The 16,838-nt window shown below is 37.9% G+C and overlaps 1 protein-coding gene across 7 annotated transcripts; it reads right to left on the bottom strand.

Moving 5' to 3' along the window:
• Positions 1-225: 225 nt before the first annotated feature.
• On the bottom strand, positions 226-9,651 carry LOC111864476 (protein O-linked-mannose beta-1,2-N-acetylglucosaminyltransferase 1-like). Of its 7 annotated transcripts, XR_002842804.2 has the most exons (7): positions 9,544-9,651; positions 7,208-7,313; positions 6,674-6,736; positions 6,062-6,150; positions 4,691-5,019; positions 1,553-1,662; positions 226-1,408 (listed from the first exon to the last, which is right to left on the bottom strand). XR_002842804.2 is itself a non-coding variant. In XM_023851743.2 (5 exons), exons 1-4 carry the CDS (start codon positions 9,564-9,566, stop codon positions 6,112-6,114), a joined length of 231 nt encoding a protein of 76 aa, XP_023707511.1. In that variant the 5' UTR covers positions 9,567-9,651; the 3' UTR covers positions 4,555-5,019; positions 6,062-6,111. The 7 variants fall into 7 exon arrangements, 1 of the variants encoding a protein (XP_023707511.1); XR_004513026.1 differs by having other exon boundaries at positions 226-1,662; positions 6,251-6,736; XR_002842803.2 differs by having other exon boundaries at positions 226-1,662; positions 9,544-9,650.
• Positions 9,652-16,838: the final 7,187 nt, after the last annotated feature.

Below are 16,838 nucleotides of genomic sequence, written 5' to 3'. Positions count from 1 at the left end.
ACATTAATGTTCTGCCCATATTGATCTGCATTTTCCTGTGACAACACAAGGCTCGTAGCCTCAATCTCTCCTGCATCAGAGGAGTTGACTGACCTGAATGGATCTATCAAATAAAACCCTTAACAATGTGCATAAAATTCTTATTTCCTCTTACATGTGTCATCTGTATCTGTACAGACATCCTTAGGGTGTACAAATTTCCTAAAACATGAAGCAAAGACATAATCGGCTCTGAAGAGTATTTATTAAAATAAATTACAAATATCCCACCCAGAAGGATCCAAATAGCCTCACATACGTCAGAATGTTTATATTTACTTCAGTGTATATAATTTTTGGATACAATGAATGTAAAATATCTTGCAAAAGTGTAAGTCCTAAACTGTCAAACATTCTATGGATTACGTAACAGTTCAATGAAGGGATTCATATTGCTTTCGCTATGCTGCAACCCATCTGTCTTTACTTCAGCCAAGTTATGGCAGTCATACTTCCATACACTTGTATTACAGAATTCTACATCAATACGATGCCTAAACTGTTCACTATGGCTTGTCAGATTATTGAGGAATTAGCTGCCAAGAAACTTCTAACTGTACCAATTAGAAAAAAGCCTTAACATCTCGGCACCAACCCCAAAGCTGCAGCAGTTCCTATCCAATTTATACTTAAATTACCTCTGAAATCAGACAGCAACTTACGTAACTTATACAGACATTCTGAGTACCATGTTTGATTTGATGTTTTTAATGGCAATGTCTATAAGGAGTTTAGGGTCCTGCGTTGCAGCAACGTGTAGTTTGGAGATGGTCCAATGTTTAGGAAGAATATGTCACCTCCAAAACGCGGGGCTCTCTCCGAACTACACGTTGCTACAACTCAGAATGCTGTACCCTTCATTCCAAGTACCAGCCATAGCCTCCTCACTGTCGCCATGCAATTCAGAAGTATCAGCAAATGCAGAACAGGCAACTCTCAGTTCTCAGTTCCTACACCTAACTCCCATGTCAAATCAAAACCAACTCCTATCTACTCATGACTGTGTATTCCCTGTATGTGCAATTACAATGTATACTCTCTAAGTGAACAACTCTTCGGCTAAGATCTTCCATGGGAACATGGCTGTAACAACGAAGATTTCAGACTTCTGGGATGTGACACCATGCAGTCTGGTAAAATGTTACCAACATCTCTGAGGAATGTGAGGCCTCCATCTTCAGGGTCTTATCACTTTACATGTTCCTCCAAAGTTGTGGTAACATTCTACCAGTCTACATGGCCTCACATCTAAAACAACAACAGTTTTCCAAGTTATCAGGTGTTTGGAAAAGCCCACTGTCAATTAATCCAAACTGTCACATGCTGATACTGTATGCAGATATGAGAGCCACAGTTTACAGGATGAGTCCTGGAAAAGAGATATCATTGGCTGTACTTTATTCGATAGAAACTAGCCAAAGGGAGGTAAGGTGAAAGCATACAGAGTCCATTTTGCATATACACAAAAACTTTACCAAACGTTTGTAACTTCTAACACTTCTGTAAGACTTACATGAAAGTGATTTAGACCAACGAAAGCAGAAACTGATATAATGCTTTAGACAGGTTTCATTATGGAACTCCCATATCACACTCCATCAAAATGCATGTTGCCTGCGAGAACTGCAACATACAACAATGGGAATATAGACACAGTTCTGTCACAGAAAATGCTAAATTTTCTGAGCTACGAATATCAGCTTGGTCATGTTAGTATTAATGACCCGGGTGCTTCCTTTGATTCAAAGCTACATTTTCACACACATGTTAATTACATATTTTCTGAATGCATAAAGCTTTTAGGCCTTATTCGCTCCATTACCTACAGACCTCCCTCCTTGGAGTGTCTGTATGTACTATACTTTACTTTAGTCAGGTCCAAGTTTGAATATGCCTCGGTAATTTGGAACTCCATCACCTTGACTGATGCCAATAAGCTTCAGCACATCCAGCAGAAGTTTGCTTCCCTCTGTTTTTATTTTTCTTCCCCCTCATATTCCATATACTTATACTGATGGTTTAGAGAAATTAAGTACACATTCTTTACATAAATGGAGAAATCACTCTGATGCACTTTTTTTGGTTCAGGTCTTTCGTCTTAAATCTTGCGCTTCTCTTTTGGAAAATGTTAGCATTCGTGATCCTAGCAGCAATCTTAAGGACTTCTCTTTGTTTGGTGTTTGCCCTCTAATAAACACTGTCCTTCTGCTCGATGCGCCTATGCTACCAACACGGCGGGTAAAGATCTCGACATATTTGCAATTTGAACAGAGTCTGTCAATCACACTGAACCTAAAATTAATAATATTTGATAATACTCCTAATATTACACGTGTGTAATATGTAAAATTTAAATTAAATTCGCATAGTAGGGGGTGGAGTCCAACTGGATCCACTCGGCACAGGGGCCACTGATTGGCCTATCGTAGCCTGCCCTGGGTGATTATGATGATGGAGAATTTGGTAGAATGAAGATTGGCAAGGGAAACCTAAGTACTCTGAGAAAACCCAACCCAGCGCCACTTTGTCCACCACAAATCCACTTGAGCTATGGCGCGGCCTGTGTATATACGTATATTGGTCTTGTTTTATTTTTCTCTCCTGTTAACTTTAATTTTTCTTGGAATGATTATCAATTTATTGCCATTATATAGACCCTCAAATTTCATATTTTGTTTTTTAATTATTTTTCTGTATTTCTATGTACTTGTGGTAACCATTTAATTGGCCTCTGTGCTGTTAAGTTTGCATGTAAATAAACATGAATTGGATTATTATTATTATTATCATGAGTGTGAACACATTTGTTCACTCATGTATTCCAGAACAAAGAGGAAGATATGCCACTTTCTGATGCAATAAGAGCTTCAGAGAATTTGTCAATTTAACAAAGAATTACAAGTCTTACAAATTCTTATGAGGCCTCTTTCAACTATAGTAATGCAGCCAGGGAATTACAAATAGCTTATCTCAACCTGGTACAAAAGGCTAAATCTCTTTTTTCCATGTTAATTTGTGTTGTGCCACTTTTCTGCCACATCTTAGTGAACCACTGATCTAAAGAGAGCCACACAATTCATTAATGGTTCACTAAGAATTTTTTCCATGATTGTTTGTGACATACCACTTTTTTTATATGTCTTAGTACACAACTGATTTAAACAGAGCTGTTTCCACACAGTGACATGAGAGTGATCAGTGGTTTGTTAACATATTTGCTAAGAAACATATGAATGGTCCCACAGGTGTAAATTTGGTACTAAAAATTAAATTACAAAATCTTGATTTATATTGTTAACACGGAAGGCACAACAGGAAGTAGGGGTCACGTGAACTCCGCATTTCCACGAGTGACGTCACGTACCCCCACACCTCCCATCATTACACAATGCTGGGTAAACACCCCTCCCCGCCACGCTGTGACATCACACAACAGGCGAGTTCGTGCAGCGACTACTGCTAGGCAATGCGAGTTAGAAACACCAGATAACAATACCTGATATCTGTTGCCAAGCAGCAATGTGTTCTTTATGTTGTCTGTGGCTAGCCTAAATAAGGAGCAGCGATCACTCGATACGACTCAACTCGTAGCTGCTGGACTTCAACTCATACTGGATACTAGTAACTCTCTCTAGCAACTCAATACTCAATCCTCCTGAATCAAAGTCAAAGTCATATTGCGACAGATGATCAGTCTTGGTATCGAGCACCCTCCTGGGGCTCATGACCAGATATTTATTACTCCTTGACAGCTACGGTCTTGCTGCTGGCCCTTGCCCAAAAGACAGGCCCATCCTCTCGTCAGAGAGGGCGGCCCACAGAAACAAGACCTAACTGTCGAGGAGCAATAAATATCTGGTCATGAGCCCCAGGAGGGTGCTCGATACCAAGACTTACTGACTGACTGATCATCAGTTGCAATATGACTTTGACTTTGATTCAGGAGGATTGAGTATTGAGTTACTAGTATCCAGTATGAGTTGAAGTCCAGCAGCTATGACTTGAGTCGTATCGAGTGAATGTCAGTGGCTACAACAGAAGTAATTGTGATACTGCCGATGGCAGTAGGTGTGAAACTGTAAACTGTGTAAATGCAAGAGCAAATGTGCAATAAATTCAATAGATCCAGAATAGCGTGAAGTCATTTGTCACGTCACATACCCAACACGTGACAATATGTTTACATTTATACTGAAGATGAATCTATCCTATTAATTAGTACAGTAAACCACAATTACTTGGCATGTATAAAGAATGGGGTCTGCCAGTTACATGAATCTGCTGTTTTCATGAGAAAAGTTCTTGCAGAAACCTAATTTATAATCAAAATATCACATTCTTGCTTTAGTTCTTGCATGGACTATTCCCATACAATGCTGCAGATTGACAGGTGAAAGATTTTGAATTCACAAGATCACAAATTCAACTAGCCTCTGCTGAAATGGCATCTGCATAATGGGTTGTGCCGTAGTGGAAGCTGGGAGGACTATTGAATAGTGAGTGAAAATACACTCATAATTTTTTTAATGACTTTATAATTTTCTTAGAAATATTTGCCAGCTGAATGAAAATCCTAGATGCCTGGATACCAGACAAACAGGAATTTACTGTACTTGTAAATTTGTAACTCCAGCTCAGATGGTATACCTACTTCTTTCTATGGATCTACAATATTATTTTCATTCTGGTACACATTCACAATGTACACATCAGGAAGTGCAGAAATCAGCACACAGTTTTGGCATCTTAAGAAGAACAGTTCTTTACAGTTTCTCATAACGAATTGGCACAGGCAAGATGGTAAAGCCGTAAAATAATGTCCTATCTTCAAATTAAGATCTCTGTGTCACAGATGGCTCATCTTCATGGCAATGTGAGTTCCAAGAATCTTCTAAATGCTGTTACCTTCTTCTACCTGACATAGTCTTCTCTTGATGAGGTTCCAAATAAATTGGACTGACATTTGATGGTTTGAATTTTCTGAAATAAATAATATTCCCTATATTAACAAATCACATGTAACTGATAAAAATAACTGTCATGCTTGTTCATAACTTCACTGTTACAGCCACTGAACACAAAATATCAGTCAGAAACGGGTATGGATGCAGTCCTAAAAGTAAAGAGCTGCAGCGCTCTGGCACACAGCTCCAAATTGAAATAAATGGGCAGGAATCCTGATTCAAGGCAGTTCTCGTCATTAACATAATGTTAACTTTGCTCTTTTAATTGCAGAAACCTTTAAAACACTGATCAGGAAAAAACTGTGTTTTTAAAGAGGTGAGAATTTTATCTCAGGCTAGAGATCAAAAATGAAATAATGTAGAAGGGTTTTTACTTTTAAAGCCTGTAAAACATTCAATACGAATACTTTTCAAATGATCCTTTCAAGAATGTTCAAGAATACAGAACTGTATTATTGAAGCAAAATTGTAATCTGTAAAGAATGAGTGAAAGAAGCGTACATTTTAATAACAAGTATTGAAGTTTGACAACCCTGTCCATAATAGAAGTGTTAGGGCAGTGCCCCAGCACCCAAACAGCAACAGGGAACCATCCTGGACCAACCTGAATTATCTGCAAACCTAAAAACAAGGTATAATTTTGGAACCAGCTTATATCAAACTATGCAATCTGAGATGCATGGGACAGTGCATACTGCAGTCTTCTGGTGTGATGGCCTGCAGCTTGTTAAATGCCAATATGACAGAAGAACCTGCCCAAGAAACAGAGGCACTAAAGTTCACTTAAAGAGATGGTAAACAGAGTCCAAATCATCTCTGACCATTCATCATACCTTGGGTAGGCAAACTTATGAAGAAAGTGAGATCTCCAATAACATGATTCAGGTTCCAACTGTGTGTTGAGAAAAGAAACTAGTTAACTTCTGATGACAATGTAACAATCTACATTAGGATATGATGATGATGATGATGATGATGGACCCTCAAAAGGATTGATCATTTCACTGAGACTTGTATTAGCACTACAATATTCATATTTGTGTTTACAGAAGTCTTACTTATGAATACTCCAAGTCTGGCACTCCAGTGACAAGCATTTCACCGCCCTTCATGTGCAGTCTCCACATACTCTTGTGATAACCTCGAACTGAAACAATTTGCAGAATAATGTTATGCAAGTACTCTATGAAGCCCAATGAAACATCAACATAGGAATTTATATGACTGAATACAGAGCAAAATCTCACCTTCTACACACGCTCACTATGTTCTGCTTTGTTGCAAATACCTAATTTCAATAACTTGAATGTACTGCAAATATACAGTACATATGTATTAGGGTACTAAATATGGTAGGATAAGTAAGCACTATGAGGTGCTGCTCTCTAGAGGAACGTTATGACCTTTACTCATCAGACGAGGTAGGGTGAAGAGGAGGAGGTTGGTGGAAGCAGGAGAAAGAAGAGGTATGGAGAAGTGGCATGAGGAAGAGCATGACATGGTAGAAGTCAGAAGGAGAATGGGAAGGTTGGAAGTGAATGAGGAGGAAATATGGGGTGGAGGAGGCAGGGTGGAAAAGGAAGCAGGAAGAGGAGGACGTGTTTGGTGGCAGAAGAAAGAGAGAGGAGGGTTAGCTCTCTCTACCAACAGCACAGCATGTCTGAACCTACTTGCAGCCACATTACAAAGTCTTTTGATTCTTCCATTTTGATGAACATTATTATGATTTCACCCTGAAACAAAGAAGAAAATATACAGACACATATATAACTTACATCTTATTAATCTTATTAATCAGTTGGCCTTAAAATAATGAACACGTAATGAGAAACAGACATATGTATTTGTACAGTTTGAGGTTTTCAAGGCAATGAAGATTCTTTCTGTGATATCTGTGTTACACCACATTGTAATCTGGAAGGCTGGTCACAGTGTTTCGGCGAAACATGATACTTCCATCCTCAGGGTTGAATATTCAAGATCAACCCTCTTCCTCCAAATCATTGGTAACCAGCAACATTACAAGAAAACACAGTGTCATAATACAGACATCACCATGGGAGCAAATGTATTTCATAACTGGTGAAAATATCAGAGAGTATGGGCCATTGTAGGTGAACGATTTTTAAAATAGACAAAACACAATAATGATTAAATATATTACAAAAAAAAAAATACAAAATTGATGCAGTAAATATATTCACTTTTTTGTCTGGTATGAAGTTCTCCTCACATTGTGATTTGCTGTGATCCAAAACAAGACCTCTCTTGATTATGTCCACAATTAACTCATTATTGTTCTTCTTTATGCTGTAAATACATTAAATAAATATTAAATATTTATCATATGAAAATCTAAAGAAAATTCATTACCTAACTTTCTCACTAGAATTTTAATTCTACAGCGAACTGATATAACTTCTCTAAATATCTTTGATTGTGCATCACTACCATGCTCAACATGATTTACAGACACAAATACATTTTTGCTTTTTTGAAATTTAGTATTAAATTGTGTAACCTATGTAGAATTATCAACAGGAACACTACACTGAAGACCTTAGTGTCCACACAGGATATTCTTCTGTAAGTTTATGTTTCCTGCACCCCATAAAGATATTTTACTGGGAATCTAGTACTATAAAAGGTGAAACTAAAGACTGGGACAAAGAATAACCAACAATGTTATAATGATATCATACCAATACATTTCAAACTTGAAGTCATATTCTCCTATGTGATAATTTTAGTTAAAATATTGCTGTTACATGTATTTATTTATGCAACTAGAGATATACATATATGTTCTGGCTGAGGAGGTAGTTTCAACTGCATTTCAAGGAATATTTGGATTATGTGACTGTACCGAACTTGACAGAACATCATTAATCGGTTAATTACTGTAGATACATACATATGTATGACACTCATGCATTTCATTATGAAACACTTGGGTTTTTAGCTCAGGATATTTTTTCAATAAATGCCCTGATTTTTAACTATTAAGGGAGGCTTTGTTTTTCATTTGAACTGTTCGGTTCATACAAACAAAAGTACCCATTCATGGTCCAGGACATGGTAACTTTTCTTGTCAATGTCACAATATACAGCGGCCAAAATTACATAGAAGGCATAATAGTCAAATAACACGAACATATGATGAACATTCTTCATATCTTAATAAAGCATACTCATCAGATTAAACCTGAGTATGAGGATTCCAATTTTATCCAAAACTTTATTCATCCTTGAACATTGCTTTAATATTTGTAGCCATTCTACATACTGGCACAAATGCAGAGTAAATTCCTTAACAGCTTTGGGTGTTATGTATTAGATTTGTTACAAGAAACAGGCAAGAAAGTTACAATTTTATCTGTTACATTAATGAACTGGATGGGAGATGCTAAGAAACAATTCAGATTTAATAAATATTGACTACAGTAAACATGTCATTCACCTAGATCTCAATGTGCTACATGAAAAGTTTTTGGTCACTGACAATCTTACACAGTGGTCCCACCGTACAATCAGACAAACAGAATTTCATAAAACTGTCTTAACAGTGTTCTGATTAAGATGAACTGAGGTAGTCCTTTACACATGAATGTGTATATCTTTTGCTTCATATTAATTAAAATGCTTTCGTATAACATTTTCAGTTATAAATACAGGTAATAAACATGTGGTTTCTTCATGTAGTTATTTTTGTGTAACTTTGTAGTATAAGGAATGTCTGTAAATATGAAAATAGATGTTATACCTCCATATTTATATGTCCTGAAAACAAACAATATATTTGTATTATAAGATGTTCTCCATCCTTTGCATAGGCCTATGAAACATCTGAGAAATGTATATAATTTCTAATCTATTCTAAGAAGCTAAATGCTTGTATATTTCATTTTATTAATGGTTTTCAAAAACGGCACTCCAACTGATAAAAAAATACACAGTGCAAGTACTCGAGTTCGATTGTACATAAAACTGGAATTCGACACTAGATACGCTAGATACGCTCTTCACTGTCTGTCCAATGCCTACGCCATGAATATCACTTTTAGTTAACCTGTGAATTTCACTATCATGTTTATCGTATCTGAAGAAAGAATTAACTGTTGTTAAACAAATCTTACTTTTTTGTCTTTATATGTAGAGTTAAAATCTAATTCTTCGAATGTATATCTTCTTGATCTGGTGTTGCATATTCTCCAAGTTCACCTCTTTAGAGCAACGTTTTTAGTTTTACCCTTCTGAGAAAATTTACCTTCAGACTGTCATGTTTGTGCAAAACTCTCAAATTTTTGTATAAGCCTACTCTGTAAACACAAACTAATTACGGAATTTCATTTACGTAATCTAAACTGATACGGATTGAACTGCTATAAACATTGCCATTGTCAATTGTACACATGCACTGTGCAGTGAACAACAGTTTAGCTATATGATCAATATAATATATATTGTGTAATACACTAGTAAAAAAAGATAAAAACAATGAAACCTGAACGACATTCTTTCACCTCAAAACCCTTTTTACCTGCGTAATTCAAACAATTCCATTAATAAGCAAACACCAATATCCGACGTCTCTCACTCATATCTTGAACCAATTGCAAGCAACTCGACGTTATTTGCCTGCAAGATAACAGCCGACACAGCACGAGAGCATTAATTCTGCCATCTATATTCCTATTTAAATCGATTGACACAAAATGGCCGCCGCCAGTGCCGATCTCATGGTCGGTAAGGAGATACGCTATGATAGCGCTAGCAACAGACTAGCAATATATAATTTTGCCACCAAAATCTCTTGTACAACAGTCGTTCTTACCACGCTGTTGGTCTTCTTGTATTTTGGAAACAGGTTTAATTATCACTTCTCTCATATCCATCATGAGAANCAGTCACAGGAGCAAGACACAACACAGAGCACAATACACACATGAAAGTAGGAAGAATACTCCGATAGAAGAAGATAGGTGTGACTCGCGTATTGAGATACGACATAAGGATGACAAATCCTGAATAGTTTTAATATTTTTAATATTTAAAATTTATCAATATATATGAGGAATATATATTTTAGTTATTTTAGTATAAAGACAACAGGGCATGCAATGAAGTAGTTCGACGTACATCGAAAAGCACCTGAAGATGGCACTTTTGTGCTGAAACATGTAGTGCAAGAGAGAAGATTAAGGTGAATAAATGTATGCACTGTAAGACGGTCAGAATAAATCACGGATAGAAACATTTCATTTACATCAATCCAACACCTCCCTACTGAAATACACCGGACACTGTGAACTATAATATACATAGAATACTTGTGTTCAAGAAAGCTGAAGGTGGGTAGATTCTGTTTCCAGAAAATGATCATTTTGACCTTCTGGACAAGGGATTATTTAATATTACATCTGAAACAGAAAATCCAGTACATAAATTATGTGCCATAATCTTTTAAACTAAGAACCTAAAGTGTTTTATAAAAAGATCAACGCTCATTACTTTAATAAATCCAAGACAACAGTCATGAGTGACAAAACACTTTAGAAAGGGCACACAGGAAAACAAATTCCCGTTCGTTCCTTCGCTGATATGTTCACCGTGCAAGCAATTTTTTGTCAACTTTTACACTTATCTTGGTGTTTTCCCTTTCCCACTTATTTTACAAATAACTTTGCACCTAACATCAGACACTGGCAATGTTGGAGCTTAAATAATTTGGAATTTTCTTTTCCACAAGTGCCTGATATTTGAACAATCGTTTCCCACTGGCAACAGTGAAATGAGAACTGTTAAACTACCAATACCGGGTCACAACAGGTGATTTCCAGTTTGTCGCTATGGAAACAAACATACCGCAGCAATGTTTGAACAGTGACAGACGGGTCGCTTAATTGGAAGAGATAATACTACAGCTCTCCGTAACAATCCGTGACGAGGAAAAATGCTGTGGGGCCATGTTTTGTCTTTCGTTGTTATCTGTCATGTAGAGTGGACAGTGGCGTATGTTCATCGTTAGCTTCTTTTTTATTCCAGCCCTATAATTCATTCGTATAGAAAAGAACGCGAAACACGTTGTTCGACTTTGATTAATACGAATGGTTTGTAAAACTGAGCAATTAATTACAATTTCGAGAGTTAAAACTGTATAACGAGACGAACCTCATTACATGTTATTCGACTGCAGATTTTGAAAACGGAGTTGCTTTACACTGTTGAGTGTAAGGTTGAAAGGTCAGAATAAATGTATAAGGTATCTTTCCAATAAGTAATGCAATAACAATGCAGAGTTAATACAAGGTGTTAGGTTAGGCGGTTAGTCACCGAATTCCCATCCCGGAGGCCCGTATTCGACACCAGGCCAGGTCATGTGGGATTTTTGGTGGATAAATTGACACTGGAACAAATTTTCTCAGAGTACTTCGGTTTCCTCCGCCAGTTTTCATTCCACTAACGGCTCCAAACTCTACCATCCGGGGGTAGTACAATAGGCCAAAAAGCGGCCGACGTACCAAATGGACTCAGTCTCACCGCACCTCGAGATATGAAAAAAAAATTATATAAGAAGCAGGGAGGAAACAAATCGTGTCATAATTTGTGTATCAATCTGCTTCCTATCCAATTAGAATAACTCATTACTAAGGCACTATCTTTATGAACGGCAAGAACGCAATTCAAACTCGGCTGTTTTCAGTAAAAACAGTTTCCTCAGTAAAAATCCGGATTAATACTTAAAAGAAGGGGTCACGAAAAACCTCGTACTATTTTCTGTCACCACTGAACTGCAACGAGCCACCCAGCACTGCCACTGTTTCTCGAACTGATGTAGACACATCAGCCTCCCAAATTGATCCTGGCCGTACACCTGACACTGAGGCTGTAGACAGCTCGTCGCAACAGTCTGCCAGCATGCCCTAACCCGAAAGAACGAAAATGTGCAAAATAAGAAAATAGGTTAAGGTTACAGCCACTAGGTGCTACGAAAGCCCTACGAAAGACCCTCCTCTGGGTCAATCCAATGAAGTACACAAATCTTGTCCATAGTATCAACACTTCTTCTGCGCCTCTGCAATATAGATGAAGGGTATACAATGTAAGTTTAATGAGCCGACTACAAGAACGTATCTACAAAGCGTGTAAGTCAGTGTTGATCCACGATAATGAGACGAGGAATTTATCCTAATCATCGTGTCACAAAACACTGAAGTCGCCTGTTTTGGGGCACCCCTTTTATTTAGGGAATCGCTTTTAATCCTCACGTACAACGATCCGACGATCGGTTAACCCAAGTGAGCTGTAAAAACTTGTAGTGATGCTCGCTTTTTCCTCGTAAGAAAGAGATGTTTCAGCTGCATCTTCCACCGGTATTTGCTCTGAGGCAGTCCATTGTTAGACGCGAAGTGATCGATTGTGTTGCTGTTATTCTTCTTGCGTCCCTTTACAGAAATTAGTTGGAGCGTCGTATCTTTCTTTGTACGAGGGGTGAGCAAAACAAACATCTTAATGGCGATAATGACTTCTCTCTGTAAACTGACATTGTGTTTTTCTAATTTTTTTCGAGGATCTGAATAGATTAGTTCCCCCTCACTTACACGAATAGAGATAAACTTACTGTTGATGAATCTATGAGATAAAACGATAAACTGAGCATTCAGGGCTATCGATATTACTAAATGATGTTTTATTTTCATGTTGTTGCTGCCCATCCATTGCCTTAAGATGTACTTGGAAGACATGTTTCTCGCAACAGTGTTGAGTAACTAATTGTACAATAGTCCGCTCTTAAATCACGCAAGATCCTATGAATCGAGACTGGCAAAGTCATTGGTCTTTATTAAATCGAGTTCCTAAACTACCGAACTTCCACTAACAAATAGATTTAAAGTGCCGTTTGTTGTGTTTTAATACGAATTAGTTACAAAACACAGTTCTCCTTGAAAATCTAACAGTTCTTTATCTAGTCAAGAAATAACCATAATTTCTACAGAATTCGAAAGTTCATTATCGTGTTTCAAGATTCCGCTACTGGTCCCTTTCCTGGGCCAGATGAGTCCAGTATACACACACTCACAGTCAAGGTTTTTAAAATATATTTCAATATTATTCTCCCATCTATGCCTAGGTTTGCAAATCGGTCTAGTTCTTTAAGATTATTAGTACACTCTTTATATATGTAGTCATATTAGGACTGAATGTCCATAAACACAATATATTTTGATGTTTTATATATATAATTACCAGAAGGTACCTCACGTTTCGAAAATTTCTGGACATCTTCAGGTGCTATAGGCATATAACATCCTTGTTCTTGAATCGTCATAGTTTCTTACTGATTACCTTAGCGAGATGGATCCATTTCAACTTTATTTCGAATTGAAGAGTTATATAAGTAGCTCCGGGATATAAGGTCATGTAATCCTCTGAAAGATAACGGATGTTTCCGAGAAATATGGTACCTCCATCCTCAGAGTTGAAGAGTAAGCCAAAGAAGTTACCAAAATGGAGGAAAGAAACAAACAACTGTGAGGACCTGAAATCATACGTCGCCTACAACTGGTTATATGTACTCGTGCAATTAAGTATTATACATGGGAAGATTGCGATATTCTGGGTTGTACCACCGTGTAGTTCGGCAGAAGGTGTATTTGTCCATCAACCCTTCCCTCTCTACTGATGTGGTTTTCAACGTTTATTTAGGGCGAGGTCATTCATTTGTTGGATGAAATTAAGTTCTGGAGAGAGCGAGAGAGAGGCGTCTGTTTTCATGATATTCACTCAAGGCGTCCTTTACAGTTATAGGGTTTCACAAGGTTGTGAACATAAAGTCGCACTCCTGAGAAATTAGAATGGAAAACGCCAATTCAAACTTTAGTAACTTTAAATCATCACAGTAGTTTGCCATGTGTAATGGAACTATGCTATAACGTCTTACAACTATTGTGTTGCTGGACATTATCCATCGTCCTGTTTTTATTTAAAACACAACGTTTCGGAGACTGAATTCTGTCTCCGTCTTCAGGTGGACCCAATCGATAGAGCAAGTCCCTGTCTCCGGACATCTGCACAACACAAGATAGGGTACAAACCAAGCATAGCACAAAACAACCTGCGAGAGTTAAGACAAACATTAGAAACATTAAGCAAGTCCACACGTATGAGGCCTAGCACAAGGGTGCTATCAGAACTGATGTCATCACTAGAGAGATAAATTATCTGCATGGTACCAAGATAAAACACAATGGGAGTCCAGATGAGAGAGATGTCCAAGCTTGGTTGACAGATCGGATTTCCTGTATCTGGTATTTGGTGCAATCTGCATAACCTTCGATTCTTTCCACTATATTATAGAGTGTAGAGCCACTGCTATGCAAAGATCACGAGATGGGCGGATATATCACTGACGTTTCTGCGCAACGGCTTGTAAACACGTTCCCGCAAAAGACAAGAACGCAAGAACAGAAGAACTGTGCTTTCTTTGTAGACCAGGCCGAAAATATATAAGCAAGGGGCACGGTTAAAGCTCAGTCAGTTCTGTAACAGAGTCTGTGAAGAGAGGACGTGATCCTTGGGGCAGATGAATAGCCATTGTTGGAGTTGTTACCATGAAACGTCTAGTATGAGACCGGAAACAATAGACTGTGTGCTCTAGAGAACTGTAAAGTGTGGAAATAACAACAGTGTTATATTTATTTGTACAATGTATGAAACAAACTGCGTCCTAAGTGCAAAAATTTATTGTAGTTCTTTTGTCTTCTTTTCTTCTACACTACATGTTTCGGCCGTAAATGGCCATCATCAGGTGTATACTCTCACGTAGTGGTTACACTGCACGTAGTTTAAAATTTAAAATTTAAAATAAATCTGTAGTTACGACCTGTAAGTGGTCAATAAATCGAGACACCAATCCAAACCCAGTCGATAGTCATCCATAAAAACTGACATTTTCTGGCCTTCTTCTTACACATTTTGGGCTAATTTTGATTTTTCAAAAAGACTTCGTGTCAGGTACTTTTAAAGGTATGTTTATTTCGCGGACGTAACATCTGCCACAGTCACATGGGATATTTTACATACACTTCTTCGGCTACTGGGTATCTCTAAACTGTCCAGTTCTCATCAGTGTACCACGGAGTGTATGTTTAATTTTGAAAATGGTCCTGATATTGGAACAGTTTCCAATGCGTCTGAATTTCTCGGAGATATCCTCAACATATGGGATAATGACAGTGTCCTGATATATTGTATCTGAAGGACAATTGCTTCTCGATGGTTTCATTACGGAGCCAAGGAATTCTTGTGGGTATTCATTAAGCATCATATCATGTCTTACATTCTTAATTTCGTTGTTGAAATTCAAGTGATCCTGACACATGATCTTGGCTCGACTGATCAGACTATGAAAGACTCATTTTCACGTGATGTGGGTGGTTGGACTTGAAGCGCAGATAACGACCTGCATGAGTAAGTTTCCGGTACTATCGTGGTCAATTTAGGATCCCTCTTCACGATCAAAACCTCCCAGAACGGAAGCTTCGTCTTTCATTGTGAATACGATGGTAGTTCTAACGCTGTTGAGATCGTGAAGAAATTTTTGCCATCTTGCTGGTCCATGTGGCCAATCCACGGAGATGTCGTCGGCATATCTGAGCCATTTGGCGGGTTTGTGTTATGCTAAATCCAATTCTAGCTCCTCAAAGTGTTCCATAAATATATTACTGACCACCGGTGACAGCGCGTTTCCCATTGCCACATCCTCTTCTTGCTGATAGAATTTGTCCTCAAAGTGGAAGTACGTGGTTGTTAAACAGATGTTCAGTAATTCCATTATGTAAGAAGGACACAAAATATGTTGGAAAGAAGCGAACGTCTTGCAGATTGAATCAAACACCACATACAGGAAATACAAGGAATCCGCTCACATGTCTCTGGTACATCATCCGATCTGTTAACCCAGCTCGGACATCTCATCTGGAGTCCCATTATCGCAGCAGAAAAAATTGACAACTTCGGCCAGTGTAGATTAATTGGGAAAATTGTGTTTTTATGTTGGTACCATATAGAGAATTTATCTCTCTAGTGTTTGTATATAAAAACGATGATGGATAATGTCCGTAAACACAATAGTTGTATTAATACACCCTCATCGAAAACTTTTAGATTTTACTTATAACGTCTTATATTATCCGACGGGGCACATGGTAGTGTAGTTGATTGAGGCACTATGCTACAAGCCAGAAGGTCGCGGTTTTGATTCCCAATGAGGTAATTGGATTTTTCAATTGACCTAATCCTTCCAGCTGCACTCTAGCGCTGGGGTCGACTCAGCCTCTCAGAAACGGGTAACAGGATTCTTCTTTGGGGGTAAAGGGCGGCCGGCGCTTAAGGTTGATAACCTCATCGCCATCTGTGAGCCGACTGTCTAGAAAATGCGGCAGCCTCCGCGCGTCACGACCCACTGCCCGTTACAGGAACAGTTTTACATTTTTTAAAGATTATCCGACCCAGTGAACATGGAAAGTCCGGTTATGTTGACGGCGAATATGGCGTATGAGGAATTTGTTTTTATATTTCGATTTTATAGACGTTTGATTTATTTAACATTTTGAATATTGATATAAACACTTCGAAATTTGAACTAAAGGCGTGAATAATATTAGTTCGTCACAAAATATTCTCTGTGGATAATCTGGGATCTGCCACTCGAACTCTGAACAACGAACCGACTACGCGTATTTTTCTCGTCAGTATTCTTTTAGCGTTTAACATTTAAATCCCACAAAAGAAATCTGACTGGTCCATTCGCAATGCTGTCGATACACGTTGCCA

The sequence above is a fragment of the Cryptotermes secundus genome, unplaced genomic scaffold (assembly GCF_002891405.2).
Source record: "Cryptotermes secundus unplaced genomic scaffold, Csec_1.0 scaffold737, whole genome shotgun sequence".
NCBI lineage: Eukaryota > Metazoa > Arthropoda > Insecta > Blattodea > Kalotermitidae > Cryptotermes > Cryptotermes secundus.
This window is presented reverse-complemented; position numbering and strand designations above follow the sequence as displayed.

What these genes read in the sequence shown, in the direction of transcription:
- LOC111864476 (XM_023851743.2), bottom strand. Translation starts at nt 9,566, where the DNA reads ATGGAATTGTTTGAATTACGCAG. An exon ending in ACTTCATACCAGACAAAAAA is followed by an intron (nt 6,737 to 7,207) that starts GTGAATATATTT and finishes TCTTTGTTTCAG; the next exon opens with GGTGAAATCATAATAATGTT. An exon ending in ACTTTGTAATGTGGCTGCAA is followed by an intron (nt 6,151 to 6,673) that starts GTAGGTTCAGAC and finishes AAATTGTTTCAG; the next exon opens with TTCGAGGTTATCACAAGAGT.